At 37.6% G+C, this 16,001-nt stretch overlaps 2 protein-coding genes across 64 annotated transcripts in view; one reads left to right on the top strand and one right to left on the bottom strand.

Moving 5' to 3' along the window:
* Positions 1 to 14,334, bottom strand: part of Ppip5k2 (diphosphoinositol pentakisphosphate kinase 2) — a 99,326-nt gene extending 84,992 nt beyond the window's left edge. For 34 of the 37 annotated variants that reach the window (XM_076549717.1, XM_016004180.3, XM_016004176.3 and 31 more), the window contains exons 1-6: positions 14,195 to 14,334; positions 6,811 to 7,203; positions 4,546 to 4,741; positions 2,215 to 2,305; positions 1,186 to 1,271; positions 287 to 441 (exon numbers count right to left, since the gene is read on the bottom strand). In XM_076549717.1, coding sequence (XP_076405832.1) covers positions 287 to 441; positions 1,186 to 1,271; positions 2,215 to 2,305; positions 4,546 to 4,741; positions 6,811 to 6,924 — 642 coding nt within the window. In that variant the 5' untranslated portion in view covers positions 6,925 to 7,203; positions 14,195 to 14,334. Of the gene's footprint in view, positions 1 to 286; positions 442 to 1,185; positions 1,272 to 2,214; positions 2,306 to 4,545; positions 4,742 to 6,810; positions 7,204 to 13,673; positions 13,743 to 14,194 lie in introns of those variants that run through there. The other 3 variants (XM_076549719.1, XM_076549720.1, XM_076549711.1) reach the window with 2 other exon arrangements.
* A 169-nt stretch (positions 14,335 to 14,503) lies between these two features.
* Gin1 (gypsy retrotransposon integrase 1) overlaps positions 14,504 to 16,001 on the top strand; it is a 35,237-nt gene continuing 33,739 nt past the window's right edge. For 13 of the 27 annotated variants that reach the window (XM_076549739.1, XM_076549737.1, XM_076549732.1 and 10 more), the window contains exons 1-2: positions 14,527 to 14,636; positions 15,839 to 15,908. In XM_076549739.1, the coding sequence (XP_076405854.1) occupies positions 15,907 to 15,908 (2 nt within the window). In that variant the 5' untranslated portion in view covers positions 14,527 to 14,636; positions 15,839 to 15,906. Of the gene's footprint in view, positions 14,637 to 15,838; positions 15,909 to 16,001 lie in introns of all 27 variants that reach the window. The other 14 variants (XM_076549734.1, XM_076549736.1, XM_076549730.1 and 11 more) reach the window with 4 other exon arrangements.

Here is a 16,001-nt window from a genome sequence, read left to right as displayed (position 1 = left end):
CAGTTAAGCTTCCCCTGCCATAAGGGACTCTGATCTCCCTGGAACTGTAAGTTCAAATACCCTTTCCCTTCCTTCTATAAGCTGCTTCTCCTCATGGTATCTTATCACAGTAACAGAAAGGTAACAGTATACTTTCTAACAACATTATCTCAGTCTTATGAATTTTCCTCTAGATGATGACAGTGTAATATTTGACCTTATTTAGCGCTTGATGACTTTTTAAAAAAGTTTTAATAAAGTATATAGAAGAGTGAATATTACTAGCACAAAGGTTACAAAGACTTACCTTTCTGAAAAGTCTCTGGCTTCCACCACCGGCAGATGTTGGATAATAAATGTAAACATTGTGGTCTTCTGCACTGACTGGCTTTTCTACAAATGGCTTCTGGAAAACTTCCCCATTGACTTCTACATGATCTTCTCCTTCAATCAGATTGCACTCTATAAACAACGCATCAGAGCAAGAAAAGTCATGAACTGTTCTATCACTTAGATAACATCTTCACAAGAGCAAGAGTAAAATTGACTTTTCAAGCCTCTAGTAAAACTATGCTAAGCCTCAGCAGACACAATCATGGAGCTGAGGAGGCGGTCCCACCACCACAGTAGTAGCAACATAACAGCCTGGCTATTATGCAGGGCCCTGGGTTCAACCCTCAGAACTTCAGGGAAAAAAGCCTATCCTGAGGCAAGAACTACAGGTAACTAATGACTGGGGAGAGAGGAAGAATGAGTCTTCCCAAGAGTGAGTTTCCTAAAGGATTCTCCAGTGCCAAATGGTCATCCCTCAAATCATATGTGCACAGTTATACACAGGAAAATCATGGAGCTAACTCCTGTACTACTAGTTAGCCAGTTAGCTCATGGTGTCTCCTTTGGTTTTGTTTTCGGGGACACAGTCTCACAGTCGGAAGCCCGGACTGGCCCAGAACTAAATACGTGCTGACTCTGACCCTGAGTTCCCTATCGACCTGCTTCAACCTTCTCAGTCCTGGTACTACAGGCGAGCACCTCCACAACAGCCCACAATGTTACATGTTAATCAGATAGAGTGCTCATTTGTTTAATTCATTAAGAAAAACTATTAAATAGGCTACTATGAATTCTTAAGTTCTTTCTACTTATTGCAGGGAAGTGGCAAACAGTTCGTCAAGAACCAAAAGGAAGCCTGTTGAGTTCTCTGACCTTTCGGGTTATTTGGGTCACGGTTCAGAATGGCATACCGAGGAAGTAAGATGCCTTCAGCTTGAAGAATGCTATAAACGTCTCTTCTAAAGAAACAGAAAAACATCCTTATTGTTTGGCTTTCTATTTCACAATTTATTGTCTTCCCACACAAGTAAATTATTACTCTTTACTACCATAAGAGGTACAAATATCAACCTTCTCTGCTTTTCTAAATATTTCAAATATCAGTGTTCCTAACAAAATAGTCAAAGTGCACACAAAATAACTTTTGTAGCATATCAAAAGACTATACTTTAAAACAAGACTGTACATACATGAAGAGAAATAGTCAAGTAAGACTAACATATCAAAAGGACAGAATACAGCCTAATTACTAAAAATCTTATCTTATAATAATATTAAATGCTATAGGAAAATATTCACAGTATGCTAGGAGAAAGGTGATTCTGTCTTCATACATAATTAGTATATATGTATTTCCACATAAGTAATATAAGTAATCTCATGTTATTAACACAAAAAAGTAGAATGATAATGACACATAGAATTATATGTAACTACCAAAGCAAAACACCAATTAAATGAAGCAGACAAATTTATACCCTTTCATCATTTCAACTAGAAGTCTATGCTCAATGAATTCTAAGACATACAGTAAAGAATTTTCCTAATGTGTACACTTTACCATGAAAATCATCAATTACAATGAATGAATTCTAATGCAATCATCAGTCATATGACAGGAAACTGTAATCTTGATGGGTTTAGTAGGCTTTAGAAATCAAGCAAATGTCCTCCAATTCCCTGTCCCACTACTTGGGAGACTACCCGTGACTTCGTGTAAGTGAACTGATTCCCTCAATTCTCAGGGTTCCTCCTCTGTAAAGTTTGCTAATAATTAATTATTTCTGAGTATTATAAGGATGCAATGAACTAATGTATGTGAAAACATCTGATGCTAAGTCAGCATACACTAATTAAGTATTGATTTCTTTTTCCCTTAATTCAGCCAACTTCACCACTCACCTATCTTGTATGAGATACTGCATATTCAAGTCATTGATTACAAATGGATTCCTGAGTTTTTCATAGGCAACTGCTTTGTCCAGGGGAAATCCTAAGAACACATATTTTTATCATATTCTTTACAATTTCAAGAAAAGCTAACATCTATAAATTTATCAACTTGAATTATGTCACCTCCCCTAAAAAAATAATTTCATTATGTATATATCTTCTATAAAAGATATAAAATAATTTATAAATAAGATATAATAATAATTTTCATTTAACTTTTACTATTAAAGTAACATTTCCTTAGTTATTATCATTGATAATGGCACACCAAGTCACTGGCTATGACATGTTATCCTGTATCTGACTATTTAAGGACACCTGATAGAAGGTAAGATTCATATATAAAGGGAAATCTATGAATAAATAACATTTCATATCACTTGATTTTTTAAAAATATCCTTAATATACAACTCCCTTTTATTTGATAGTTTGATGTATATAAATATGAACTAGCTTTAAAAATAGAAGCAAAAGCAGAAATGGGCTTATACATAATAAGATGCACAAAAGATAAAAACATGAATAGAAACATGCGGCTGCTGGGTCACCATTAGGATACAGAAAGTAATCCCCTAAAATTTCTAGACTAGTAATGATTAATAAAAATGGAAATGAGTCAAATGTAGATATGGTTAGAACAGACTTGAAAAACCATAAAGAATTTCAGAGATCACGTTTCACTCTCTATATTGTCACCGAAATTCCCCAGTGTGTCACACACGGAGGATGAGAACATAGACCAGCACTCAAGCCTTGCCTCTGTCTAGCTATGTAAAGCTTGAACAAATTTATCTCTCAAGTCCAGCTGCAAATGTGCATGACACCCAACTAGCCAATAGGATTCTTGTGGAATTAAAACATTTTTAATGTATAAAGTCACTTAGAAGACTTTGCATAATGTTCCAAAGAATGATACATTTTATTATTCTTATGTGACAATTCTTTAATAAGTATCTATGGAGGATAAAAATCTGTCAGCATGACATTGTATGATTTAACTATGAACATTAACTGCATGTAAGGACATTGCATTTTTCCTGCACTACAGGAAATTTTGGAAAGGGTAAGTATTAAAAGGTACTAAAATTCAAATCACAAAGCTATGTTCCATTAAAGAAAACTTATTCCTAAATTACCCTTAGATTTTTAATAATGCATTAAGCAGCAGCTGAACTCAGATTACAAATCTTCACAGCTCTATAATGTATCAGAACTCTGCATGTGTAAATGTTCCCGTGTCATGATTTCAAGCTTCCCACCAGCACTTAGCAAGTGGAAAGCACCTGCCAGCAGTTCTCTGCTTTGGTTTGTGTTAACGAGAAAATTCTCTCATAGCAACAGGTAACACAGAGAATATGTCTGAGACATGGCAGGGAGCTTTTAGGAGCTAGTAGCTTTCACAGAAAGAACCATGTGATGGCAAGAGAAGGACACGCTCACAGGCAGGAAATTTAAACTTTCCTCAAAGAAAAAGCCTCAGCCAAGCGAGATCAGAGCTGGGCTTACTCAAAATGAACAACAACTTCCATTATCAGTATACAAAAAAAAAAAAAAAACCCAAAAACAAAAACAAAAAAAAAACCTAACAGAGCTCAAAGCTATTTTCTAGGTAACAGATAATGATTAATATAGGAACAAACTCTAAAACTAACATACTTATTAATGGGAAAAATCACATAATTCACAAAATGTAAAAAAAAATTCAGAAATAGACAGCAATAATTTTGATTACTGGATTTTACTATAATGTAATACTTAAACTTAACTGATACTGCCATTCAATTAAAAATGGCAAGGAAGAGCTAAAATTTTAACTGAAAGTTCTTAACAAATAAGGTATGCTCATTTATATAAAGAACGACAGGTCACTTTCTATGTGGTAGAAATATAGGATTTAAAACATCCAACAATTCAAGAGTTTATCCATGATGTGTGAATGAGTTGATCACAACCTTATTTTAATAATGAAGACTAGGAGTCATCCAAATGTTTGGTTATTAGTTAACTATGTTATACATTTACACAATACAAACCATAAAAAAGGTGAAATGGAAAAATTTGATAAAATCTAAGAAAAGCTAAATGTAAAGTTAAATATAACTATGACACAAATTTTTAAAAAACACATGCAGAAGAAAAAGATTAGAAAAAAATATATCTCAATGTTAATTTCCCTTATCTGTGAGCTAGCTTCACTATGTTTTTTCCAATATTCTACAACTAATGTGTATTATTTTTACAATCCGAGAGGATAAAAGCCCCCGTCCACCATTTATTACCTTTAGAATGGAAAGAAATAAGACAATCACATAAAGGCCAGTTTTCCACGGGTTCGTTCAAAATTACTTCCTCTTCAAAAACTACTACTGTGATGTATTTAAATAAGGAGATCCGTTCCAAAATTTCCTTCATGGGTTTGGATTTGGATTTCTTTGCCATGGAACATATTCCAACCACAATCTGCCTTTCTGGTGGCTAAAACAGAAACAAAACAATAGGATGACTTAATAGGCATTCTAAAATACTGCTATCTTAATTTCCTCTCAGAAGTAGATGAGCCATAAGAAGCAATAAGACTGACATATTCACCACTGAAGTCATTAGAATCCTATCAGTTATAATACTTTGCAATTAAAACATTTTTTAACAAAGATCTAAAAAGAACTTTAAAAAAAACACTTTCAGCACATTGCTACTGTTTCGAATTAAAGTATGAGTAAACATCCCTTCCTCAACTACTTCTAGCATTTCTCTAACTATCTTCAGGCAGAAAAGGGCAAGTGAGAGTGAAAATCCATCTACTCCAAGTAAAAAGTCCAGGAAGAGTCAGATAAAGAATGTGGCTATCTGAAATCAAATGCATTTCCAAGTACAGAGCTAGACAGCATTGAGTCTCCTTATAGACTGAGCTGGGACATCAGCTGGGCAGACCGCTTTCTGAACGGCTCACTGATAAAAAAGAAGATGCCAACAACCTCTGACACTCCCTCCCGGTATTCAGACGTGGCATTCCCACCTAATGGTTTTGTTATTCTTTGTACTTTTTTTTACCAAATTAACGTTCAATCTTGAATATGCACATCATATAAATAGTAACATATCGGGTATTTCACATGCTCACAAAATTCCTTAACATTCATTCCTGATTCTTTGCACTGCATCTTTTTCCATTCAGGAGCTTTATATGGTCTATTAGCCATATAAAGTTGTATCTCGCTCTTCTCTCTTCCATGATTTTATGTATTTCATATATCACTATATAAAGCAGCTCAAAAGTGGTTCACTAAACTTCCAATTTAATGTAGCAATAAAAATTTGGGGGTTAAATTGTTCCTTTTTTCATCTAGAAAAAATAATTCTACATTGCCTCTTCTAACATGAAAATTGGAGTTCAAATGAGTATTAGGTTTGATTATAAACCAATCAGATTATAAACAATAACTGTCTTGGGGTCTACTATCTCCACTTGCCCTCCTCATCCATCTTAGGCTTCCCTATTCATTTTATTCCTCATCACAATTTTTGAAATGGCTCATTTTATATATATAAAATCTTCCTAAAGGAGATTTCACAGGTCCCAGCTACTAGTTATTTCTCACTGCTACGACAAAGTAAATGACAGAAACCATGAAGGGAAGGTTTATTTAGTCACGGTTCCTGAAGGTTCAGCCCACAGTGGCTTAGGCAGAACATCACCGCAACAGAAATGGGAGGCAGTAAGAGTGTGCAGGAGCGTGCGTCCTGACTAGCCCTCCAAGGCATACATACCCCCAGTGATTCTCTTCCAGCATAGAGTCTAAGTAAGTGTCCAATCACTCCCGTAGTCTGATCTTACCACTTTTACCAAGTGTGACAGGCTTTTCTTTTATTTTTTTTTATTTTTTTTTTTTGGTTTTTCGAGACAGGGTTTCTCTGTGTAGCTTTGCGCCTTTCCTGGAGCTTACTTGGTAGCCCAGGCTGGCCTCGAACTCACAGAGATCCGCCTGGCTCTGCCTCCCGAGTGCTGGGATTAAAGGCGTGCGCCACCACCGCCCGGCCAGGCTTTTCTTTTAAAATAAGATTCTATTTTTAATTTGAAATTTAAGAAAATCAACACATGTGTCTGCATTTTAAATCAGTTCCCCAAATAAAATAATCTCTGCCTGTGAAGAACAAGGAAGAAAATGAGTCTAACAGATGTGCTCCACTTCTAAGATGCAACGTGGACTCGGCGTGCAGATACATTCGTTTACCACACATGTACTAAGCAGGCCTTTGAGACAGTCTTACTGAACTTCATAAACCAAGTTAAGGAGTTTCTTGATATCTTACCACAACACTGAACTGTCGTTAAACTACTTCAGGATCTTATCTCCAGCTACATGTATTACACTTTTTAAATGCCTGTCTACTCACTATCACTTATACTTTTTCAATTAAAGACTTTTTCACAAATTTGCACATTAAAAAGTAGTCTTAATTTAAAATCACAGTATTCATTTACATTGACAGTAATTAGACAAAGTTCTGTTCTGTACTGGTTTCTCACAAAAGAGACAACTCACAGACTCATCCTCTTCCTCCTCCTCTTCATCTGCATGGTGGAAGAAGCGACGATAATTTCCAGAGTTTATTTCTGCATCTTCAGGCCCAACAAAGAATCTGGGGGCTTCACTCATTTTTATTTCATTTGATAAATGACAAGTTTCAGGAATCTACATTAAAACCTCTTCCAATAAGTAGTGCTGGAAGACAACATTCTCGCTGTGCTAGCTGACACACAGGTCTGCTGCAGTGTTGTTACACAATCCCGTGAAATGTGCTGACATTTAGTTGGCAAATGCTCCTTTGTTCTCAGATATCATGGCTTCATTGTTGGTCTCCAAGTTGCTGCTGCAGTTTAAACACAAAGACAACGAGGCTACTGCTTCCCTGAGTTGAAACAGCAATCCTTTTACCTAAAATGCAATGCAAACAATTAATTTGAAGAGTGTACTTTAAAAACACATAAAACAATTTTAAATGATATTAGAAAAATCAGAACCAATAACCTGATAAAGGCCACCAAAATGAAAATAGATTTTCTTCCATAAAATTAAGTAATGAAGATTATATATTCTAGTAAAATACATCAGCACAAGTGGATGAGATAACAAAACATAACAGAAAGATTACACTCAATTCAAATCTAAAGAGTACCTGACAAATAATGGACCTGAGAAAGTATAAATTAATGCAAATTATAAAACAAAAGTTTGTTAAAAGTTAAAATCCTCCATGCAGAAGTATCTAAAAGGAGTAGACAAGGGCAGAGAAAACATAATGTAAGTTTGCTAATAACTGAAAATTGAGCATCGATCTGAGACGGCATTAAATCAACTGTAAAAGTTCAGTTAAAAACAGGCTTTTTTTTTAGTGAACATAACTATTCTGCATTAATTAGTAGAGTGAAAGCAAGACTTTATTCAATAGAAGTTCTCAAACTGATAGTTTTAAACTATTTAGCGAAAATAACACAATTGATACAGCCTCCTAATATAATGTGCTCGTCAAGAAACTGCATATGATTCAATGACACTCCCAATAAAAACCCTCCATGAAAATCCACTAATTAACTACCATATGCTAGTAATATAATCTCAAACTGTCCCTTACAAAGCTGTTTACATGTATTTGAACACTGGTGACATTAAAATTAGTTATCTGCCAAAATGAAATCGTGTGTCAATATTCCATTTGATGACTGGATAAAAAAAAAACTACTTAATCAAGTAATGTTTAAAAAATATTGATTAATGTGCTAGATAGATTTACAAAGCACAACTCAAAATTCTTATTTCCAGAGGTCTGATCCAGTTTCACTGAAGACTCTCTGTGAAATATTACGATCAGTTTACTTTTACTCACTAAGCCTTGACTTCATGAAATTGTTATAAAAGTTAAAATCATTTGGGACTAAACTGAAAGAATAATGTATTTATTTAAAGAGATTTTGTTTTTATTCCTTATGCACTTTTTAATATTAAAAAGCATTTGATAATAAGGAAAAAACCCATAAGCTTCTATAACTTCATAGCTGTAGATAATTTCAGCTCAGCTTTGCTACTAAATGGCATACATCCTTGGGGGCTCTGAGTGCTCTGTATCTTGTTTCCACTTAAACCTCTCCAAATATTTTAGTAGCAGAAAGGGTATGTGCTTGGAGTCAACTACACCAACCTGCTACTAAACAACTAACAACTTATGCTAACGTCTTTGAATCTCAGTTTCCCTCTCTCTTTCTCTCTCCCTCCCTCACTCCCTCCCACCCGTGTGTGTGTGTGTGTGTGTGTGTGTGTGTACGTGTGAGAAAGAAATACCAACAGCCTGTAACTGTGAAGACTGATGTAGCACAGTGCTTCACGCATACTGAATACTTAATAAAGCAACAGTTCTGTGTGAACTGCTATAAATTAAGCTTCCTACTAACATAACATGGAAATCTAAGAGTACTGCTGGCTATTTGTTGAATTGGACATATTTATTAAATAAATACTATTCACTTCTCATAGACACACTTCCCTAAACACAAACAACTGTATCTCTAGTTTAAGTATCGTAACAAAAATGATAAAAATAAACCACCTCATTTTACAGACAGTGCTGTTTTGTTGTTGTTTGTTTTTCCTTTAAATATTCTTTGTGAAATGCAAACACATGAATGTAAAATTTTGAAAAACTTAGTCAAGAATCCAATGACGAGTCACAGAAATATGATTGCTATTGTTGGTTGTAAAATTACTGATTTGTGGGTCTAGAGAAATGGCTCAGTAATAAGAGCACTGTGTCTTCTACCACAGGTCCTGAGTTCAATTCCAAACACCCACATGGCAGATCACAACTATAGTCCCATGGAATCTAATGCCTTCTTCTGGTGTGTAGACATACATACAGACAAACCATACACATGAAACACATATGTAAATTAAAAAAATACTGGTTTCTACTTCCTACTAGTCTTTTCAATGAATAGTCTGCATTGGGAGCAGAAATCACCCAAGGATAGGGTGAGAAGGTGTGTAGCACCTTTCTTCTTCCCCCAACAATATAAATTAGTAAGTGATCTGCCTCCCCCACCTACAACACACACACACCACTTACAGAATTGAGCTGTATCTTTTGAATGCTGCCTAGAGGACAAGAGTACATGTCCTCTGAACAACTGTAAGCTTATACCTAAACCCGAGTCTTATGTGTTCACCGGAGAAAGACAGTAGATGAACCGACAACGAAGCATGTGCTAGGACATCTTCTCCAAACACAGGACGTCTGACCAAAGCCGGGGGTGATATATTGAGATCATTTTAGTCAAGAAACATGGAACATTGAAGCAGAAGTACACTTGGTGCATTTCCTGAGTCCAAAGAACAGTCAAGGCGGTCAGAGCAGAACAGGAAAGCAAAGGAAATATGGAGAAAATAATGTTCAGAGGACTCGGGGTAACAATCACTTTCTGAACTGCACAGAAAAAGCAGGAGATGAAGAAGAGGTAGGCAGGTTAGACCGTAAAGAACTGTGTTATAATGGTGGGCAGAGCAATTAGCCCTCAAAAGAATATAAGGCTGGGTAATGCTTCCATTTATTTTCCTGTAATTCTATTTCAACATATGAGAGAGATTATTAAAAAGCTGAACCAATCAATGCTTAAAAAAAGAACTTAGGAGTCAAAAGACCTAAGCTGGATTCTTGTCCTTTATAATTAATTGTATTTGATCTCTTGGGTCCTCAATTTCTATATAAGTAAACTGTACTTGTCATAGCCCATGTAAGGGTTGAATATACATACATACATTAAAGGTATCCATACCCCAAATTTGGGGCAAACTCCACACCAATGAGAATGTTTGAGTAGGACTTGGGTATTTCGTAAGGTTTCCCAAGCAGTTCCAACAAGCAGTCAAGTTTAGTCATGTACTACCTCCCCCCGACCAAAAAAAAAAATGAAGGGGAAAAGAGTAAAATAATAAAAGCATAAGGAAGCAAAACACATGCTCACCACTTTCATGACTATGAAGTTTGCTATTATAAGAAATCAGATTATCTTCTATAATAAAAGGATCTAAAACTGATAAAGTATAGAATCTCTGTCCTCCTGGTGCTTGGCTTATCTCAATATAAATATTTCTCCACAAAATTTCCCAATATTCAAGATTTATTCCCTTTATCATTCATTCGGCCTAAGTGACCTACAGTCTTATTATTTAATAATCTCAGCTGTATACAGCTCTGCAAATATAAACCTCAAGGTGAAATTTTACTCAATGTTTTTATGTGCTAAAGACTTAGTTTTTTAATGCAGAGCTTCCTAACATGTTGCTCAACCATGAATGTAAAATTAGGCATGTTCAAAAATTGTCTGAGCCATTCAGATGGCTATGAGCCCTACTCAGATAACTTGAGCAGCACTGAGTTCGGTTTTCCCTATGATACAGCAAAGAGACTCATTTTCAATGTATGCCTTAACATGGAAAAAGTTAGGAAGCAATTACTGCTTTGTGAATAAACGCTCTCAAATCATCTTTGATTGTGGATATTTTCCCCATCTTATAAATATTTAAAGTACATAGATAAATGTTTATCATTTCAATAATACTGAACATGAGGCCTAAGTATTCCAATAATTTAAATAATATTAAATCAACCAATCAATGACCACACAATCAATCAAAAAATCTGCAAAAGCCAGGTCTGTTTAAACCTAAGGTCACTAATACAAGCAAAAAAAAAAAAAAAAAAAAATTCATAGTTCTTTACCACATTATTACAGATGTTTAATAAGTACTCAAAAATATTGAATAAGTTTTTTCCCTCTCAAGTGGTATACAGTCTCCCACAAAATTGAATTTAATGAGAATGTGAGATCTAGAGTATTCTCAATGCTTATTTCACTTGAAATCTACAACTTGCACTGATTGTAGTCATAGCATCACACAATCAATACTCAACAATTTGCTCAATGTTGATTCATGAATTTCCAAAGTGACAATAACTGCCTAGTCTGAAAGATCTATGAATTATTCAAATATCAGAATTGAATCTTTCTTTAGTTTTAAGATTCCTTTTGTAGCAATGGTCCCCAAATGGACTGGTTACACCATAATAATAAACACATTACTGGCCTATCACAAAAGTTTTGAGCAGGAATTCTTAAAGAGAGAAATTGTATTTTAACAAACAGACAAGCAGCTACATTTGAGATGAGTGCAAAAAATTAAAATGACTTAACACTGGCTTCCAAATTTGAAATGTGTTCCATTTACTAGTTCCCACACATGCCAAGCAGCAACTGGAAAACTTGAACATATATCAGAACCACTTGGTGGACTCAGATCTCAACCAGGAAAGTTTAGGGCTGAGCCCAGGATTCTGCCCTCCTAAAACTCGAAGGTGATGCCGAAATTGCAAGGAGTCTCACTTTGAGAACTGCTCCACTCTAGCAAAATGAACTTCAACTTTCCCCCGCAGACACTGGCTCAGCTCTCTTTATGTTTTGCCCAGCTCTAGCCACCAGATAAAATGGGGTTATAAATCCCATAGTTTTGCAGATTAAATGAGAATGCACGTGCCACGACAATTAGCATACGTTAAGGACTCAAGAAACATCAGCTGATTCTGTAAGTGGCTAACTATGGTTGTAAAGAAGTTTTTGACTTTATTTTAACTGACAAAAAAAAAAAAAAAAAAAATTCTAAACTCAGCTAAGTTTAGAGTGTACCTTCTGGCAGAGGATGCTGGCCAGCTCAGAACTTCTCCTGCTATTGCTTGTGGCACCCTTGTTACAACACTCCAGTCTTACAGCGCTGGATAAACAGTTCATTGATACTGGGTAGAGCTAGGTCCTTTAAAATAACATCCTGGATAAACCATCAGTCCTGAACAGTATTTAGAGCTCCCTTCAAAAGATCTTTCAAGCTATCGTTCCCATAGATTCCACTAAAACCCAGCCACCAAGGAGTAAATTTCCACTAAAAAAAAAAAAAAAAAAAAAAAAACCTAAGGAAACTAGAACTCCAATAACGGCTGTTGAACCAGAACACAAAAACATAACCGGTTTTCCTGAGATCCACTGAACATTTTCCAGGGGAAACATTGTTATAAATAGTAGCTAATTCCAGCACAATAAGAAGAAGCTACATAAAGAGCTCAATGTTGGCTTCTTCAGGCTAGCAAAGGCAAGCTAGAATAGTTTTTTTTTTTATACAAACCAAGCCTGTTCCAAGTTCCATACAGCTCTGGCACTGATTCCCCTCCCTCTTCAAAAGGTATACAGCTTGTTTTGCTGAGTCAGCTCTTCTATTGGGAATTCACCTTTCCGCTGAGTCAGCTTTTTTGGTGTGGAAGTTCCTATTCTCCTTGAAATAAACAACTGGAAGACTTCAAAGAATGTTTTCCAGACAATTCTCATGCATTGTCTACCAACCCCAAACACATAGCTTAACCTTTCCCCACCCTTCAAGTTCTATCAAGACCTCTTTCCAATGATCTGTTTCTATGAGAGCTCAAGGGTTTATTTTTAATTAGCAAACACTTCAAATTTTTGGACAGACTGCACCAACTGCTTATATGTCTAGCATTAGAGTCAACATTTTATTAATTGCTCAATTTAATACCCTCATAATGTTCAGTTTAATACCCTTAATCTACAAATCACATTGATCCAACACTTAAATAGCAAGTTTTATTGTACAATTATGACCCTTCATCAGCTTCAGCACTTGCATTTTTTAAAAGTCTATATTGCAAGAAAGAATATTTGAGGTTCTGAAATATTTAATTCTACATCACACACAGAAGTTGCACAGAGATCATGGCTGTCATTTGTCAGACACAAAAAAGCACACTATGTGCTTTCTTAAATGGACAAATATAACTTTTAGCCACTCAAAATGTTAGTGAAGAAATCATAATAACGAGAATAATGGCAGGACAATAGAATGCAGATGTTGGATTCAGATCTACTTTCTAGTAAAGCTTCAAAGGTTTACTCGTAGCAAAATGTTACTAGGGTAAGTTACATGACCTCACTAACTTTCCATTTTCCAGCTGAAAAAAAAAAAAAAAAGGAATAATCTAACAACCTTCATGGAACTCTTGAAAGACTGGATGAAAATATATGTGCAAAGCATTTGGCTGCTACCCATTAAATAGTAGCTATCATCATGTTATCGCTCTAAAACCACATATTTCCGTTTTTTAAAACTGTAATAGCGAAACAAAGTCCTGTCCCCGGGTAGGCTAGGACGCTAATGCTGGAGTCAGCCATGCTTCTACTTTTACAGCTAAGACTTCTAGGACGCTGAAACAAGACAACCATTACCACAAAACTCCAAGAACGGTAACTCTCAGGAAGTTGCCCAGAACCTCGAGGATGATATCCAAAGGTCATTACCTACACGGGAAGACGCAAGGCCGTCTAATCAATAAGGTGCGGGTGCGGCATTGACCTGCAACCCCGTATCTCACCCTGCGAAGCTGCGGGCTCACAGGGCTTTTGTTCTTGGAAAGTGGGTGTGGAAAGCAAAGGCAGGCAGAGGGATGGAGACTAAGGAATCACACAGCCACCTCTCCCCACGGCAGAATCCAAACAACGCTGCACACACACACGCACACACCTCCGTTAGAAGTTAGGCAGCTCCCTGCTAGCTGAACTGCAATTTCTGGCTTTTTCAAACCCAAGAAATGGAAAGGGGAAGCGAGGCGGGAAGTGCAAGGGAAGTCAAGCCTGAAAAGGACCCCCGGAGCTGTCCTGTCACTCCTCCCAGACCACGTTGTCATCCGCCACGGTCCGTGTCTCTTGCAAGAGCACGTGTCTAGGGTCCGCAGAGCGGAGGCGAGACAAAGCAAACACCTCGAGGCGGCGGCGAGCCTCCGGGTCTGGCTCCGGTTCCCCACCGAGCTCCGGGTCCTCACCTGCCTCGGCTGCTGCGGTCAACCAAGCGCTCTGCGGGAGATGCTAGAGCCCATCCAGGTTTCGGTTCCTCCCCGGTTAATCGCGGGGGGCCAGGCTGAGGCGTTTGGGCAGAGGCGGCTCACGGAGGCGTGGACCTGAATCTTCCCCTCTCCGGCCACAGCGGACCCGCGGGCACGGCTACACCCCGGGAGTCTCCGACACGCCTCTTCCCCGGCCTGCCCTCCACCGGTCTCACACGGAAACTGCACCGGCCGGGACAGTTTCCGCCCGGGCCAACGATCCGCCTGAGCTTTCCTGTTCCACAGCTCACTCCCGCCTCCCCCCCTCCCCGCCCGCCCACCTCCAACCCAAACACCGACCCCGCTAGTTCCGCTTCCGGCAGCACCAGATAAGTCGCGAGAGGAGAGTTAAAACCTGCCGTTTGCATTTAGGACCACTTCGGTGAGTGGTCGTTCTAGCGTGCTCTGTCGTACTTTTTTTTTTTTCTTTTTTTTAAAGTGAGGCGTAACCTGATAATAACTTTAAAAACGGCCCCCGTGGACTGCTCTGAGAAAGGGTTGGAGGAGGTGGAGGTTTCGCGCAGGCGCCGTTGGGGCGGGAGGGCCTTGAGCTTTTGCAGCCGATCGGAAGCTGGCTGCCAAGAGGCGAGGACTGCTGGGCTCAGGGAGTTGGCGGCTGTGTGTGTGATTGAGTTGTCAACGGTCATTTTCTTGCTTATGCAAGGATTAGCTGGACCTTGCCCTCCGGAGTCGGTTAACAAGCTGCGAAATGCTTGCGGAGCGCTCCCTCGCTGGCGGCTGCGAATGCTCGACTGCATTCAAAACAGCACCCTTGGTCGCTTGGCTGTCGCCGGAGAAGTCTGCCCCTGGATCGTAGTCACCATTCAGTGTGAAAACCTACACCGAAGCAAAGAAATGAGCCCAAAGGGGGATGGGGGTCGTCTTAGCACGTAGCTTTACAGGAAAAAGGCACTTTTAAAGTCTCACTGAATTCCCCTTTCGTGGACATTTCGAACCTCGGTTGAGAATTTTCAAAACGGACATGAATTTGTCCTGTGATTTCTTGTTAAACATTTGTATACGCTTAAGTGAGACAGATTACAGAATGTTCTGGAGTATTGCTTCCTCAGTCTTCTCCCAGCCTTGTCCCAGTTAATATATAAACTGTCCTGGTTCAGTTTTCAGAGATTAAACTAGAAAAAATTCAAAAGTCAGAATTTTAATCCCGAATTACTATGTTTATTAAAACATTACACGTTTTATGTTTTTAAGTTGGAATACAAACCTCCCATAACCTTTCATTGCTTTTAAAGGTAGCTTCGTGTATGTAGCTTAGTAGGTATGATACGGGGAACAAATCCTTATTTAAAGGGATATTTAATCGCTTTAATTTTATTAGATACACAAAGTAAAGTTATTGAAGTTAAGCAATAAGTATCAGTAAAAATATTTGTTTTATTTAACGTGTACAAGAAACCTAGTGTGAAAAAACTTAACCAGATAGCCTGATGATCTTGGAGCAGTGAGTTGTGATGAGCCATCTTCAATATCTTTTCTAATTCCTAAATTCTTGAAAACATAAGAACTATTGTTAAAGTCCTAAAATATTCTTTACATGTGTGACTTTTTTTCCATTTTATGCAGTTACTGTTTTTCCTTTTCATCTATCTCAATCTTCAAAGCCAGCAGTTGATGGACTACATTGAATAGTAATGTAAGTCATTATAAAGTATATACAACTAGGAGGCTGAGGCAGGAGGATCACCATGAGTTTGAAGCCAGCCAGATCTACTTAGTGAATTCAAGG

The sequence above is a fragment of the Peromyscus maniculatus genome, chromosome 13, assembly GCF_049852395.1.
Source record: "Peromyscus maniculatus bairdii isolate BWxNUB_F1_BW_parent chromosome 13, HU_Pman_BW_mat_3.1, whole genome shotgun sequence".
NCBI classification, from domain to species: domain Eukaryota; kingdom Metazoa; phylum Chordata; class Mammalia; order Rodentia; family Cricetidae; genus Peromyscus; species Peromyscus maniculatus.
Note: the sequence above shows the minus strand (reverse complement) of the source record. Positions and strands in the feature narration are given on the sequence as shown.